At 40.8% G+C, this 14,606-nt stretch overlaps 1 protein-coding gene across 4 annotated transcripts in view; it reads right to left on the bottom strand.

Annotated features, from left to right (window-relative positions):
• Nucleotides 1-2,806: 2,806 nt before the first annotated feature.
• IRAK2 (interleukin 1 receptor associated kinase 2) overlaps nucleotides 2,807-14,606 on the bottom strand; it is a 33,863-nt gene continuing 22,063 nt past the window's right edge. For 3 of the 4 annotated variants that reach the window (XM_005288480.5, XM_008168054.4, XM_065550851.1), the window contains 6 exons: nucleotides 13,412-13,521; nucleotides 11,136-11,331; nucleotides 9,703-9,765; nucleotides 7,380-7,580; nucleotides 6,729-7,233; nucleotides 2,807-6,306 (listed from right to left, as the gene is read on the bottom strand). In XM_005288480.5, the coding sequence (XP_005288537.2) occupies nucleotides 6,182-6,306; nucleotides 6,729-7,233; nucleotides 7,380-7,580; nucleotides 9,703-9,765; nucleotides 11,136-11,331; nucleotides 13,412-13,521 (1,200 nt within the window). In that variant the 3' untranslated portion in view covers nucleotides 2,807-6,181. The remainder of the gene's footprint in view (nucleotides 6,307-6,728; nucleotides 7,234-7,379; nucleotides 7,581-9,702; nucleotides 9,766-11,135; nucleotides 11,332-13,411; nucleotides 13,522-14,606) is intronic. The other variant, XM_042849882.2, reaches the window with a different exon arrangement.

Raw genomic sequence — 14,606 nt, 5'->3', positions numbered from 1 at the left:
GACTGCACAAAACCTTACACCCCCAACCCCCAGACAGCCCCCCCCGAACTCCCTGACCCATCCAATCCTCCCCCCTGCTCCCTGTCTCTTGACTACCCCCCCCCCAGAACCTCCCTGCCGCTTCTCTGGCCCCCGGCCCCCTTACTGTGCTGCAGAGCAGCGCACTCGACAGCGGGGGAGGGGAGCAGGGTCGGAGCTCCAGACGAACAGCCGGCGATCTGTGAATGCAGGGAGGGAGGGGGAGGGAGAGGAGGGGAGTGGTGTCAAGTTTCAGGAGAGAGGAGGGGGGAAGTGCAGGAAGGGCTCTGGCTCTGGCTGTCGGAGCCCTGGCTGGTTTGTAAGCCGCGCGCACGCTCTGCATGGGGGGGGGGGGGAGGAGGGGAAGTCCGGACATTGACAAATTCCCCCCGGACGCTATTTTTAACCTGAAAAAGCCGGACATGTCCGGGGGAATCCGGACAAATGGTAACCCTATTTTTGCAAGATCCTGTGGGGCCATCGTGCACGTTCCTGTTGAATAATAAATAAATAAACGTGTGGCTTTTAAAAAATGTTCAGTGGGAAAGGAGCTACTGTGTTATATATGCCGAGGCCCGGTGACAAAAGCTATGGGAAAAGCACTGCACAGCAGGCGCCGAGCCCGCCTTTCAGAATTCCTCCCTGTATTGGATGTCACCCTAATGTATCAGCAACACCTTAGCCTGAATATTTACAGGTGAGATGGTGCAGGCTTGAACCCTATGGTGTGACTTTGTGGAATTATAAAAAGTTTCTGGGGTCAGGTTTTGGAGATGTGGCTTTGTGAGTGCTGGAGTGATAATCAAAGGCTATTAAACTAATTCCTGGTGATTGAATACCATATTACAAAATAATACTGGCAAAGCAAAATATGCTGTGTCCCTAAGAAGACACCTGATCTTCTCAGAAGCTGCACAAATATTTTTATACTCACCCAAGCATCTGCTTATGTAAGAATGATGTACAATATAACATACAAAATAAAAGTGATACATTTTCAGCACCGGGGCTAATGCTTTTACAATCTTTGAAAATTCTTTATAATTTCTGTTTGCTTTACCAGTCCTTCATTCCATTACCTCTTCTTCCTACTCCCACTTTTATCTTTTTTTTCTTTATTCTTTTCTGTCCATTACACACACACTTGTGCTTTTTTGGTTTTGAGCAAAATTTTCCATTGGCAGCTACATCTGACAAGATTCTCCAGCCAGCTGCGTGTAGGGGTGAATGGACTGGAAGCAGTATATGAAAAACCCTGAATTCTATAAAGTTGATCAAAGAATGGCAGAATTGAGAGGCAATATATCATTTACTGCCAATTTTTCCCCCCTTAAAGGTACTGTAGTTATTTTCTCTCCTTAAAAATGCACTATTTAAGGATAGATCCTGAAATCCTTAAGCAGGCAAAGTTCTTTTTGACTTTAATGGGAATTTTACATGTGTACTCGCTGCAGTACTGTGTCCTAAATGTTTAGCTTGCTACCGGTAATAGCCAGCAGTAGACTATTTTGCTTATTAAGGGTTGACATATTTCAACTTCATGTGTGTTTTGGTTTTCTGTGTATTCTCACTTCAGTGTAAGGCCTTATAATGTGTTTCAATTTCTTACTTTAGAGAATTTGTTACTAGTTACTAAAATAAATGATGGTGTTTGTATAATATCTAATGCAAATTGGGGCCAGGAAAGGATAAATGTGACACTTAGTAAATGTCAGCTTGTATGATATACACCCCCCTCTCACCACTGCCCAATAAAAAAAAAATATATATAGCTAATTTTATAAGATGCATGTTTTGTGACACTAAAGTTTCATTTTAAGATGCAAAATGTTTGTATACAGAGGGCAGATAAAATAGCCTACTCTGAGACCAAAAAAATGCATGTGAGAGTCTAGAACAATCAGTAGCTTTGGAAAGCTGGCCAGTAATACTTTCTTTTTAGATTACATATTTAAATACCCTCCTAGCTTAACCATTTGAAATGCTACTTCAAGTGGACATCTACGTTTACTTTTAGCTTCAGATTATATTGACAAGAGACTGCAATTAGCCTAATATGTCCATGAATTTTTAACTTCATCACCAGTCATTAGCATAGAACAGTAGTTCTCAATCAGAGGTGTGTGTTCCCCTGGGGTACACAGAGGTCTTTCAGGGGGTACATCAACACAGCTCTAGACAGTTGACTAGTTTTACAACAGGCTACATAAAAAGCACTAGCAACGTCAGTACAAACTAAAATTTCATACAGAAAGTAAGCAATTTTTCAGTATTAGCGTGCTGTGACACTTTGTATTTTCTTGTCTGATTCTGTAAGCAAGTAATTTTTAAGTGAGGTGAAACTTGGAAGGATGCAAGACTCCTGAAAGGGGTACAGTAGTCTGGAAAGGTTGAGAACCACTGGCATAGAATGATGCTCAGGCCCTAGTGTTCCATTCAGTTGCACCCTTGTAATGTCCTTAGCTACATGACATTAATTCCAAAATCATCACTTATTTTCCATTTCTATTCTGTGACCTGCCTGTGACATTCACCATGAAGGAGCAATTGTGTCAAAATTTAGTACATTTCATAGTCTCTCTTTCCTTGTTTGCATAGCACCTAACAAAATGAAACCCTGATCTATTACTGGGGCCCCGGTGCTACTACAAAACAAATAATAATTGCACTCTGTACAGGCGGGGATACTTTGAGCTGCTCTCTGAAGACAGGAGTTGCCAAAATAGATGGTTTGGAACAATTTTTGCTGTCCTACAGATCTTACAGTAAAGGCAGGACTTACAGAAAGGACGTTTTCCCCCAAGTTTATTCAAAAATATATTCAAAATATATAGATTTTAATAAAATTCCAGTGTACATTACCCTAAGCAAGTTACATAGAGAGGCAACCACTGTATACCCCAATGTATAAAATAATAGGTTTATACATCCAGGTTATATTACTGCAGAACAGTTAGTGAATATCTTAAACTAAACAGACAATTATTTATAAAAAATAATGCCCATATCATTTCGTTTTTTCTTTGTATTTTTAAACCAGTAATATAAATTCAATACCAGAAAATATCTAGACAATATATTTATGGATACTAGTAATTTGATTATCTAGGCACTTATAGCCAGGAACTTCTATCAGTTACTAGTGTAGGTATCTACCTGAGGAACTGGTATAAGATTGTGACTTTCAAATGATAAGTATAATAAATTTTACTTATTTGGTTCTGGTAGTGCCCACAGTGTGCTAGGCGCTGTACAAATAGAAGGCGCGGTCCTTGACCCCAAAAACTTAAGCTCTCATACTGCATTGGGTAATGGGTCTAAATTAGCTGTGACTACTCTAAGAGTCACTGTGGCTAGTTCTCTGAAAACATCCACTCAATGTGTGGCGGCAGTCAAAAAAGCAAATAGAATGTTGGGAATCACTAAGAAAAGGATAAGACAGAAAATATATTGATTGCCTCTGTATAAATCCATTGTACGCCCACATCTTGAATACTGCTTGCAGTTGTGGTCGCTCCATCTCAAAAAAAGATATATTGGAAAAAGTTCAGAAAAGGGCAACAAAAATGATTAGGGGTATGGAACGGCTTCCATATGAGGAGAGATTAATAAGACTGGGACTTTTCAGCTTGGAAAAGAGATGACTAAGGAGGGATATGATTGAAGTATGAAATCATGACTGGCATGGAGAAAGTAAACAAAGGAAGTATTATTTACTCCTCATAACACAAGAACTAGGGGTCACCAACTGAAATTAAGAGGCAGCAGGTTTAAAACAGAAGGAAGTATTTTTTCACACAACGCAAAGTCAGTCTATGGAACTCTTTGCCAGAGGATGTTGTGAAGGCCAAGACTATAACAGGGTTCAAAAAAAGAACTAGATAAGTTCCTGGAGGATAGATCCATCAATGGCAATTAGCCAGGATGGGTAGGGATGGTGTCCCTAGCCTCTGTTTGCCAGAAGCTGAGAATGGGTGACAGTGGATGGATCACTTGATGATTACCTATTCTGTTCATGCCCTCTGGGGCACCTGGCATTGGCCATTGTCGGAAGACAGGATATCGGGCTAGATGGACCTTTGGTCTCACCCAGTATCGCCACTCTGATGTTCTTAATGTGTGGATTGACTGTTATGCCTGAACTGACACCCACTGAAATCTGCTACCAATGCAAGAATGAGGCCTTGCACAATAAAAAGACCAAAGCAAACATACACAACACCCTAGGCAGCTGAAAGGTAGTGGACTGGAGCAGATCATGCACGTTGACAGTTGGCCTTGCCACACTTTGTAAGGCAGTATTTGGACAAGGGCGATTTTTTTTAAGATAGTCTACCACAGTTCCTCCTACCATTGTCAGTTGGCTAGTTTCTTGTAGAAGTCTTCATAGAACTAGGTCCTCAGGAGGGACTTGAATGTGGAGACCTTATTGTACATCTAAGAAAATTACACCTTTCCATAATTCCAAAGGGAAGAATCACATACAAGGCCCAATCCTGCATTCCTTGCTTGCTCAAATTGTAATGGGAATTTTCCTCAAGTATATATTAGAAGCATCAGGCCCAGAAATAGCAGTTACGCACAGCAGAAAGCTGAGCTATATGGTTCCGAAGGTCCTTTTTCCCCCCTATTATAAAGTTTTATTTCCTTACGCTGGATTAAAGGACTCTGTTACAAGGTAAAGAAAAAAGGAGTAAGAATGTCACATGTTCTTGAGGAGGTTTCCTCTTGAAAATAAATAGGAGAAGCATCCATGCTTTCTATTATAATTTCTAGCTTTTTTCCTCTTCAAAGTGATCACAAACACTGGGCCTAATTCTGAAGCTCTTGATCAAGTAAGCAGGCACACTGAAATCAGCTACTTCATTAGGACTACTCAGGTGAGTAAAGGCTTCAAGATCCAGCCCTTTAACTAATTAATCTTTAGCTGATTGTTTTAATCATTGCCTCAGGCCCTTTACAAATCCAAACTCAAGAGTTCCATAAAAAATTAAATAGGTTTTAAATTAAAATATTGAATCATATCAAAATCCAAAATATACATTTACAACAAAAGCTACAGTATGAAACAAGTAATCATATTAATAGCACTTAACTAATGTTTGTAAAATGCTATATAACTCTCAAACAGCTTAGTGAGGTATTAACCCTATTTTGCAAATGAGAAAATTGAGGCACAGAGAGATTAAATGACTTTCTCAAGGCTACAGAGGGAGTCAGTGTACACCATCTCTCAGTGTAGCTGTTTGATATTACATATTCATATATGTACAGTTCCAGAGTGTTCTATCATTGAGATGTAAAATTGTCCAAACATCCGTTTTCAATGCAATGCAGCTGGAGATGGAATCATACAGAATTCAGCAGAGAACTTTCCTTAAAAAACAAAAACCCACCACATCTTCTAGGATATGGAGTACAATCGAGAATGTGGAATAAGATTATATGAAACTAGGTACATTTTTAGTTCTTTGTTTTGAAAGAGTGAAAAGTAGTTCCCATTGATCACCCTGTGAATACTAGATGCAATGGATATTACAGAGTACTGCCAACTCAGTATGTAATGAATGCCTGCTGTAGCGTGTGCAGGATCCTAATTTGTCATAAAAAATATACTGTACACAAATGCTTTATGAAGTGCAGTGCAAAACAGAGCTTGCCCTAAGCCAATTCAGACAATTGTCTCAGTTTGGCAATTTTTAATTTTTTTCAGCACAGTAAGGCAAGGAGAAAGAGGACAATGCTAATTTTTCTGATCATACACCTCTACCCCGATACAACGCGACCCGATATAACACGAATTCGGATATAATGCGGTAAAGCAGCGCTCCAGAGAGGCAGGGCTGCACACTCCGGCGGATCAAAGCAAGTTCGATATAATGCGGTTTCACCTATAACACAGTAAGATTTTTTGGCTCCCGAGGACAGCGTTATATCGGGCTAGAGGTGTAAAAGTTGCATTCTGCTTTAATCCACACTGTAGCAGACATTCTCTTGGAATTACCTGATATGTGGCTATTCTTTTTCTCTAAAGAGAGTTAACATGTCTGTTGAAAATATACTACTTAACCTTACATGAAGTGTGTGGTTTAGCTTTTACCATTTTGCTACCAGAAAAAGATTCCCAATTTCTTCTTCCAAGATGCCACTGTTGATAATTCAATCATGTTTGAGATTCAAAGAGTTCAGAGCTGTTTAACTTTTCTTCTTCATATAGTAAAATATTTTCCATAAGCTTCTTTTTTTTATCATTGATCTTTATTTTCCACGAGGTTTCTTTGGCTAATCCTGCAGGGGGGAAAAAGGCCCAAATATTTAGCAAAAATTCACCTGTGGCTAACACACTGATATTACATATAATTTGGGAGAGGCGAAACAATTCTATATCATTTAAATTTGACTTCTAACAAGAAATTAAATTGAAAAACTAGATAATTTTAATTGCCTCTATAAATTAATTGGTAACATAATAACCAAGGAGACAAAATATGCTGAAATGTATAAAAGGAAGGTTTTTCAAAGACTGCAGGAGTGATCTATCAGTCTGTCTAGGCATTTATATTTTGCCTATCACCATGGTAGCTGAGCACCTTATATAAATCTTGTGGTCATGGTAACAGGATTGGGGACATTGTGTCATGATAATTTAATGGTCACATATTGAATGATCTTAACTCAGCCTCTCACTCCCAAAAAATACCTAGATTTACCTTGTGAAGAACATGAAGGGTCAAGGGTTGAAGAAACCATTCTTTCTGCAGGAGATACCATTTCCAAAGTCTTTTTATTTTCACTGGATGCCACATTTTTTTCTTGGAAGCCACCAGTACATATTTCAACATTTCTCCCGGAATGAGAGGATGTGGCATTTTCCGGATCAGTACAGCCACTGCTAGGTGGGCCATATGCAGAACCCTCCTCAGGATCCCATACAAAACTACTCGATTCATCCGATTCGCAAGGGACCTGTGACATCTGTCCATTGTACATTTCAGGTGGCATGACTCTTAGTAAAGGTGGGGATGAATTTGCACACTTCAGGGACCTTGCTGTTGCACTGTCCTCATTGCTATCACCTGAAGAACTATAATTGTGACTAGCTGTCTCGTCATCTGTTTCTTCTGGGGTATTAATGGAGAATCCAGAAAAAGTGCTGCCTTCAAGAAGGCTCTGATCTCTTATTTTATGTTCAGCCATTTTCATCATTTCATGCACCTGTTCAGAACAACAACATTTGGTAAGCAGTTAATCAGTGCCCAAGTCCTTCACCTTGGTGGACATTAAAAAAAATAACAAAATCACATTTGGGTGCTGTGGCTTAGACCTTGGTATCTAAGACTAGTAGGGCATACAACACTTACCTCTGCTAGGTCAGGATTCTTTTTCCGCAGACAAAGGCAGATGGCAGTGGCAAAGAGAACAGCAATTTCTGATGGCAAGTGTCCCACCTTCCTGTCTAGATATTTACAGCATATTTCCTTGGCAGCAAGATTTTCAAAGATTTTGTGCTTGGAGCATGAACTTGCTTTTGCTGTTTGGATTTCATCAGCAATTACATCTTTCTGTTCAAGAGGAAGAGATACACTGGTGAAGATGAAAATGATTTGTCAAAGAAAATTATTAATTCCTATCCAACCCTTTAAGAACTTAAGACACTCCCCGAGTACTTGCCATACCCTGTGTATACATACTAGTGCTCTCTAGTGACTGGCTTACAAAAGATAAAAAGCTGGAGGAAATTCTCCTTTAGCTCGAATGGTAGAAATCTGTGTTTTAACAGCAGAGAGTCTGATACTCTGTGCTTCATGAGGTCTGTATGCATGCAGGCTCCAGCAGTTCCAGGCAGGCCTCTCAATATTATCAGGCCAGTGATAAAAAAAAATAAAAAATAAAAAATCAGTGCAATGTACAGCATCTTAAGTGTGTTAATTACCTTTTCTAAACATCTATCAACAAATCAGAAACCTCTTGTCCCTGCTAATGAACTTATCACTGAGATTTGTCATCTTCTTCACTTTTGGAATCCATTAGAAAGTTGCTGAAGCATTTAGCGAGGATTGAATGACAAGGCAAGGGTTCACTTCCTTCCCCTCTTACTCAATGTTTCAGGGGCATGACAGCACAAAAGGAAAGTACCACATGTGCAAGGGAATAAACAGGGTCTGTTTTTATTCACACAAAAAGCATTCATTTTGTCACAATTAGGTGAACCTGGCCCAAATTTATTTTGAGTTTGTTAAAGTAATTTCCACTACTCCAAGTACATATTCAGTGATGTATCTGTGTACAAAATACTGGTGAATACAACTAGCCATAAATACAGTACATTAGTCCATTATGATTCACCTTCTATTTACGTTTCACTATTCAGTGCACGCCTTCCTGATTCAAGAATATGAATAGTCACAATTTCAAAACAGAGCTGCTGCCTCTAAATACGTGGGCATCTACACACTAGTGATGTTGAAACAGCTCATACACAATCAGGAGCAATATTAAAACTGGAGCATTCATTCTGCTCTCATTGAGGTCAGTTGGAGTTTTGCCACTGATTTAAATGGAACCAAGGTTTGGCCTCTACACAACTCTTTAGGAGCTATAAATTTGACAGTATTACTCCTGCAGGAATTCTGCGCTAAAAAATTAAAAATTCTGCCCACAATATTTTAAAATTCTTCATATTTTGTCAAAACAACACAATATAACCACTCCGGTCTCAATTATTTTGGTAATTTATTTCAAAATACCTGTCAACAAGTATGTCAACAATACACACAACAACAAAAAAGATTCCCCTCGAGTACAGAGTTAAAGAAACCCCTATGACAACCCAGTTCCAGCTGTGGGGTGCTGGAGAGGCTGCATGGGGCCCCCCGAGCCCAGACATCCACATTCCCCTCCCCCCAGAGCCCAGGTGGGGGCACCCCCAGCTCAGACACCCACACCCTTTTCCCCCCAGAGCCCAGCCATGGGGATACCCCTAGCCCAGACACTAGCATTCCCCTCCTCCGAGCCCAGCCATGGGGCACCCCCCCAACCCAGACACCAGCACACCCCTCACCACAGAGCCCAGCTGCGGAGCACCTACGGAGCCCAGATACCCTCACCCCTCTACCCCCAGAGCCCAGATACCTACACACCCCTTCCCCCAGACCCTAACTATGGGGCACCCTAAGAGCCTAGACACCCTCACCCCCTCCCCAAAGAGCCCAACTGCGTGGCAGCCCCCACTCAGATACCCCCTGAGCCTTTACAGACACTCCCCCACCCCCACAGCTTCTTTACTATCCTGCCAGGGGACATGGTGTGGTGCGGCCCTGCCTTTCCTCACCCTTTGCCAGAGCTGGGTCTCCTGGGATGTCTCCCATCCCCAGGATAATGAGATCAAGCTGGGCACCCAGAGCATGCAGAGTCTCCATCCCCGCCAGGCTGGGTGCTTTGCTCACTGCGAGTTGGGCTCTGCAGAGTCCATCAGCCCCTAGTGGCGTCCAGAAGCTCTGCAGCCCCAATTCTGTTGGAAAAAAATTGGAATTCGGCGCAAATTCTGCATTGTGCAGAATTTCCCCAGGAGTACAGTATGCAACAACTCTGTATTTGGTTTTGCACTCAAACTAATTTCATGACAGTAGCACTGTTTGCAGGGGTTACACTAGGCCAGCGTTGTTTATTTTGCTTCTCCCTTACCAGATAAATAGGGGTTCTTCCTTCATCCATTGCCTTAGTGCCCGTCAGCATCTCTGCTAAAACCTAGAACGCATTTTTATAGATAAGACAATTTATTTAGATGGCTTCTTCTAAAAAATTGCACATTTTAACAAAAGGAATATTTACCCGTTAGAGCATTTTAAGCTATTTTCCCTACATTCTTAGACAAGATGGGCACAAACCAACAGTTCAGATCTGAATAACCTTTGAGAGAGTTTGGAACCAGGTACAGATCCAAATCCAAATTTTGTGGTTTGGCCCTATCTTTATATATTACACTGTAGGGGCTGTAGAAGGTCATTCTGTTCTATAGGGTTCACTGAATAGATGTAACAATAACCTATATCAAAATGAAAATTTAAAGTACAACTTGAATTTTAAAAAATGATGTTGTAGGCCATCATATTTATTCTCTCAATGGCTTTTATACCACGTTTGCCGAGTTTTCAAATCAAAAGATGATTTTTCCAAAGTCCAATACTGCAAATTGAACAAGGGAACTGAGAACCAAGTTATGCTCTTTCTGCTTCTTCCATCATAACCAGTAATAAAGATTTTGCAGCTACAATGTAGTGATAATTTTGTAGATGTTGCATAAAGCAGAGTATAATCCATCTCATTCTAACCCACACTGTATTGGATTTGGAGGATGAACAGGATTAAAAGCCATGTCTGCAACATTCAGCGAAGTCAGCACATATGACTTGAACACACAGACAAAACTGGTATCTTTACTGAATAAGGTGGTAACGTTCACATATCCATTTTTCTGACTACGAGCACCCAACAATACTACATGGTACTGAATTGATCATAACCACACTTTTGAGATTATATGTCATACTCTGACCTTGAATATGTGTGGATGGCTCTCTAACAAGATACAAGGCACTACCTAAACCTATATTCATTATGGATTACTTCAACACAGTTTCCTCCTCTCCTTTCACATGTCTTGATATGAAGGAGTATCAATTGGTTTCTTGGGAGACAAAGTAGGAAAAACACCTTTGGGAAGATCAGGGATCCAGAGCTAGGATCACAGGACTTGGGTACACCACAAGCTGGGAAGTTTTTTTCTGATGATGTTAAACTCCTTTTGTTCCTATTTATAAACACTAAACTCTGCAGAAAAGATCTTGTAGACTGCAACTGGGTTTTTCCCTAATAGCCATTCCATCGAATTATGTTATCCAAATGGGAGTCGCATGTATACTTTTCAGGGCAGAATTTGGATTTCTTGCATTGGTTATTATTGAATGGATATTAAATGTCCAGCTGATCTGAGTGTCTTATGTTAGAAAAACTTGATCAGATATATGAGAAAAAACTATGTGCACAGAATATAACTCGATATCTGCAAACTGTAATAGCAAAGCTTAAAAAAAAAAAAAAAAAAAAAGACAACTTACTATTCCACAACTAAAGATGTCAATTTTTTGTGTTAGCTGTCCATGCCTGACAAAATCTTCTGGCAGGTAAGTGAGGGAAGCTTGTAAAACTTTGGTTTTCATCATAGCATAGTCTGATTTTTTTTCCACAGAATACAGTCGGAGACCTGAATGTCCAAGTTTTGGTGTGAAGTTTTCATCCAGCAAAACATTGGAGCTGCATAAAGTAAGGCAAATACCAATAGTGATCAATCCATTCACACCTGAATGTAGAGTCTTATGGTAATATGTGATTTTAGAAAGTACATTTAAGAGCTTCTTTATGAAAATTCTCTTTTAGATTCCAGTCTTGTATGTTGAAAGGTTAGTGAATTGAGATATAAATCAAGCTTTACTAAAGCTATCATAGACCAGAATGGTTTTTTTTAATAAAGTCAGACAATAGCAGTGTTTTCCTCCCATCTAATCTAATTCTACATTGTTTTGTTGTATACATTTTATTGTTTGTTAGCAAATATATAGGGTCATATTCATTCCTGGTCTAAGTTCCTCGAAAACCATGGGTCATCAGGGATTAATTTGGCCCATTTGATTTTTAGTTAAACAGTTTTACGGACTATAGTGAACTCCTCTGTTGAAGAGATCTGAAATTGTTCCCCCCACCCCCCCTTTCTCTGGAAAGATCACAGTGTGTCAGGCAAATCCTGAATTCTTTTCTCAGCATTTACTCAGTCCAAATTCTGCGACCACAATGGACGCCAAATGACCTCAAAATGAGTTTTGCCTCATCAGAACTGAGTAAGCAACTCAGGACATGGCCCCATGATATAAAACAAAGCAAAAAGACGAGCATTTCTGTAATTTAAAACTTTTCTGCCATCACAAAGAACAGGAGCACTCTGCTTTCCAGCTGCATGTGAATACAAAAAGCGTTGCCTGACAAAATTGGAAATGCATTTTTTCTGATTATTACAGGAAAAGCGTATATCACAGGTTATACCATGAAAGGCCGCATGCTGTAGGGCACAAGCAAATGCACATTTTGACCTAATAGATTAATAGATTCTAAGGCCAGAAGGGACCATTGTGATCAAGCCTGACCTCCTGGATAACACAGGCTGATGGACTTCCCTGAATTAATTCCTGTTTGTACTAAAGCATATCTTAGAAAAACATCCAATCTTAATTTAAAGATTGCCTGTGATGAGAATCAACACAACCCTTGGTAAGCGTTTCCAGTTAATTACCCTCACTGTTAAAAATGTGCACTCCATTTTCAGTGTGAATTTGTCTAGCTTCAACTTCCAGCCATTGAATCTCATTATATCGTTGTCTGCTAGATTGAAGAGCCCATTATCAAATTTCTGTCCCCTAAGTAGGTACTTATAGACTGATCTAGTCACCCCTTAGGTCTTTTTCACCTGGAATTCTAGGATTCCATTAACACCAGTGGGAGAAGAACATTGGAGAGTGGAGTTAAACAGATGGTTGAGCACAATGGGAAGCTTATGGTAATCTGAGAAAAAAAAAAAAAATCAGCTGTCTTTGAACTTGCATTCCTAAACTCTGATCAAACTTGGAAACACAAAGGTTAAAAAGAACTAACAGAATGTGTATTTTAAGGCAAAGCTGTAAACATTATTTTGTATAAGAGTAAGGCCGGGTCTATGCACAAATTTAATATCACATGGGGTAAGTTTTTTTTTTTTTTAAATCAAAATAGCCAAATCAGTATAACCCTTCTATGGTTACAATTACAGCAGTAACAAAGTGCCTTATACGGATACAACTTATTCCCCTTCCCTATGGGAGTAGCTGTACCAGTATAAACACCTTTATAGTGATATAACTGCATGCACACTAGAGGGGTGGACGGTGGTACCACTTTAAATCTATAGATATAGTTAAGGTGGTACAACTTTCATGTACGGAACAGCCCTAAGACTTTTTCAGGGAACAAACAACTCTCCAGTACTGGAATGTTATGGGGAATATTTGAAATTTTACATATGGGGGGAAATGGAAGGGAATGTGCTAAAAAAACACTTCAGAAGAATATACTTTTACCACATTTAAAAAAAAAAAAAAAAAAAAAAAAAAAGAAGAAGAAGAGGTAAAAGAAATGTGGAGGGGAAACATCCAAAAGAGCAAGAGATAACAGGAAGCAGATTTGTATGGGGAATGATTCCTAGCTCATATGCAGACTGGAAGACTTTCAGACATTTCTGTTTTTTGAAATTCTGGAAACAGTTGAATGACAGAGAGTTGCAGATATGTCGATAAGCCAGCAACCCTACCTCTTGACATTCCCATGCAGAATCCCAAAGTTATGGAGATACTGAATGGCTCGGATAAGTCCTATAGAAATTGTGATGCGGTTCTCCCATGTTAATGGCATAGAACCAACCTGGAAGAAAAGGAGGAATAGGGTTAGTATGTTTTTCTTTTTATGGAAGGAAGCATAAAACAGTGTTAGTTTTACAAGCAAGAGACCTTCTCCTTCCCTCGCTGTAGGCATTGGCAAAACACTCACTAACCTAACTGGAAGCAAGATGGAGTAAACAAATCTCATGCTTCAGGGCCGAAACCAATTATGCAGGGGTCAGGAAGGAATCCTTCCACCCTCCACATACAGCACTGCACCCTCGGCGTGATGCATTACATGATGATGGTACGGGTGAGGCAGAGATCACTTTCCTCTGGAACACAAGGTATTGGCCACTGCTGGAGGCAGGACACTCATCCAATCTGGTTCAGTAAATCCTATGTTCCTATTGAAGAATTCACAAGAGTCCTTTCCATTGCCCTGCTGGTTCCCCTGCACAGTGCTCGAACAATGAATTTGAGCATCTCATAAGCTGTTCCCCCTAAAGCAGCTGACATCATACTGTATTTCAACACAGGACTCTGACACAATCGAACACTGTATAGTAACTCCTCATTTACCATCCTCCCGCTTAACGTTGTTTCGAAGTTACGTTGCTGCTCCATTAGGGAACATACTCGTTTAAAGTTGTGCAGTGCTCCCTTATAACGTCATTTGGCTGACTTTACAAGGGAGCATTGCACAAGTTCCTCTTCTCTGCCTCCTCCCCCTCCTTCCCTCCCTCCCAGCACTTCCCCCGCTGCCAAACAGCTGTTTGGCGGTGCTTAGGACTTTCTAGGAGGGAGGGAGGAAGCGGGGAAGCTGCCCCCTCCCACCCACCCCCAGCCGGCTAGAGAGAAGCGGCACTTTGAAGGGGAAAGCGCCACTTCTCTCCAGCCGCTGGCTGCGCGGCTGCCCCTGCTCCTCCTGAGTCCTCCGGCCCGTGCTCGCAGGGCCGCATTCCGAAAGGGGCTTTAGAACTGCAGACCAGGGCCCCGGGGCCACCTTAGCCCAGGGCCCTGCAGCCCCTAAAGCCCCTGCGTTCCAGGTGGCCCTGCCTGCCCAGGGTGGGGTGGGGGAGGGGACAGCTCCCAGAATCGAGGCAATGGGGGCGATGCCACACTGCG

This window comes from Chrysemys picta, chromosome 7 (genome assembly GCF_011386835.1).
Source record: "Chrysemys picta bellii isolate R12L10 chromosome 7, ASM1138683v2, whole genome shotgun sequence".
Taxonomy (NCBI): Eukaryota; Metazoa; Chordata; order Testudines; family Emydidae; genus Chrysemys; species Chrysemys picta.
This window is presented reverse-complemented; position numbering and strand designations above follow the sequence as displayed.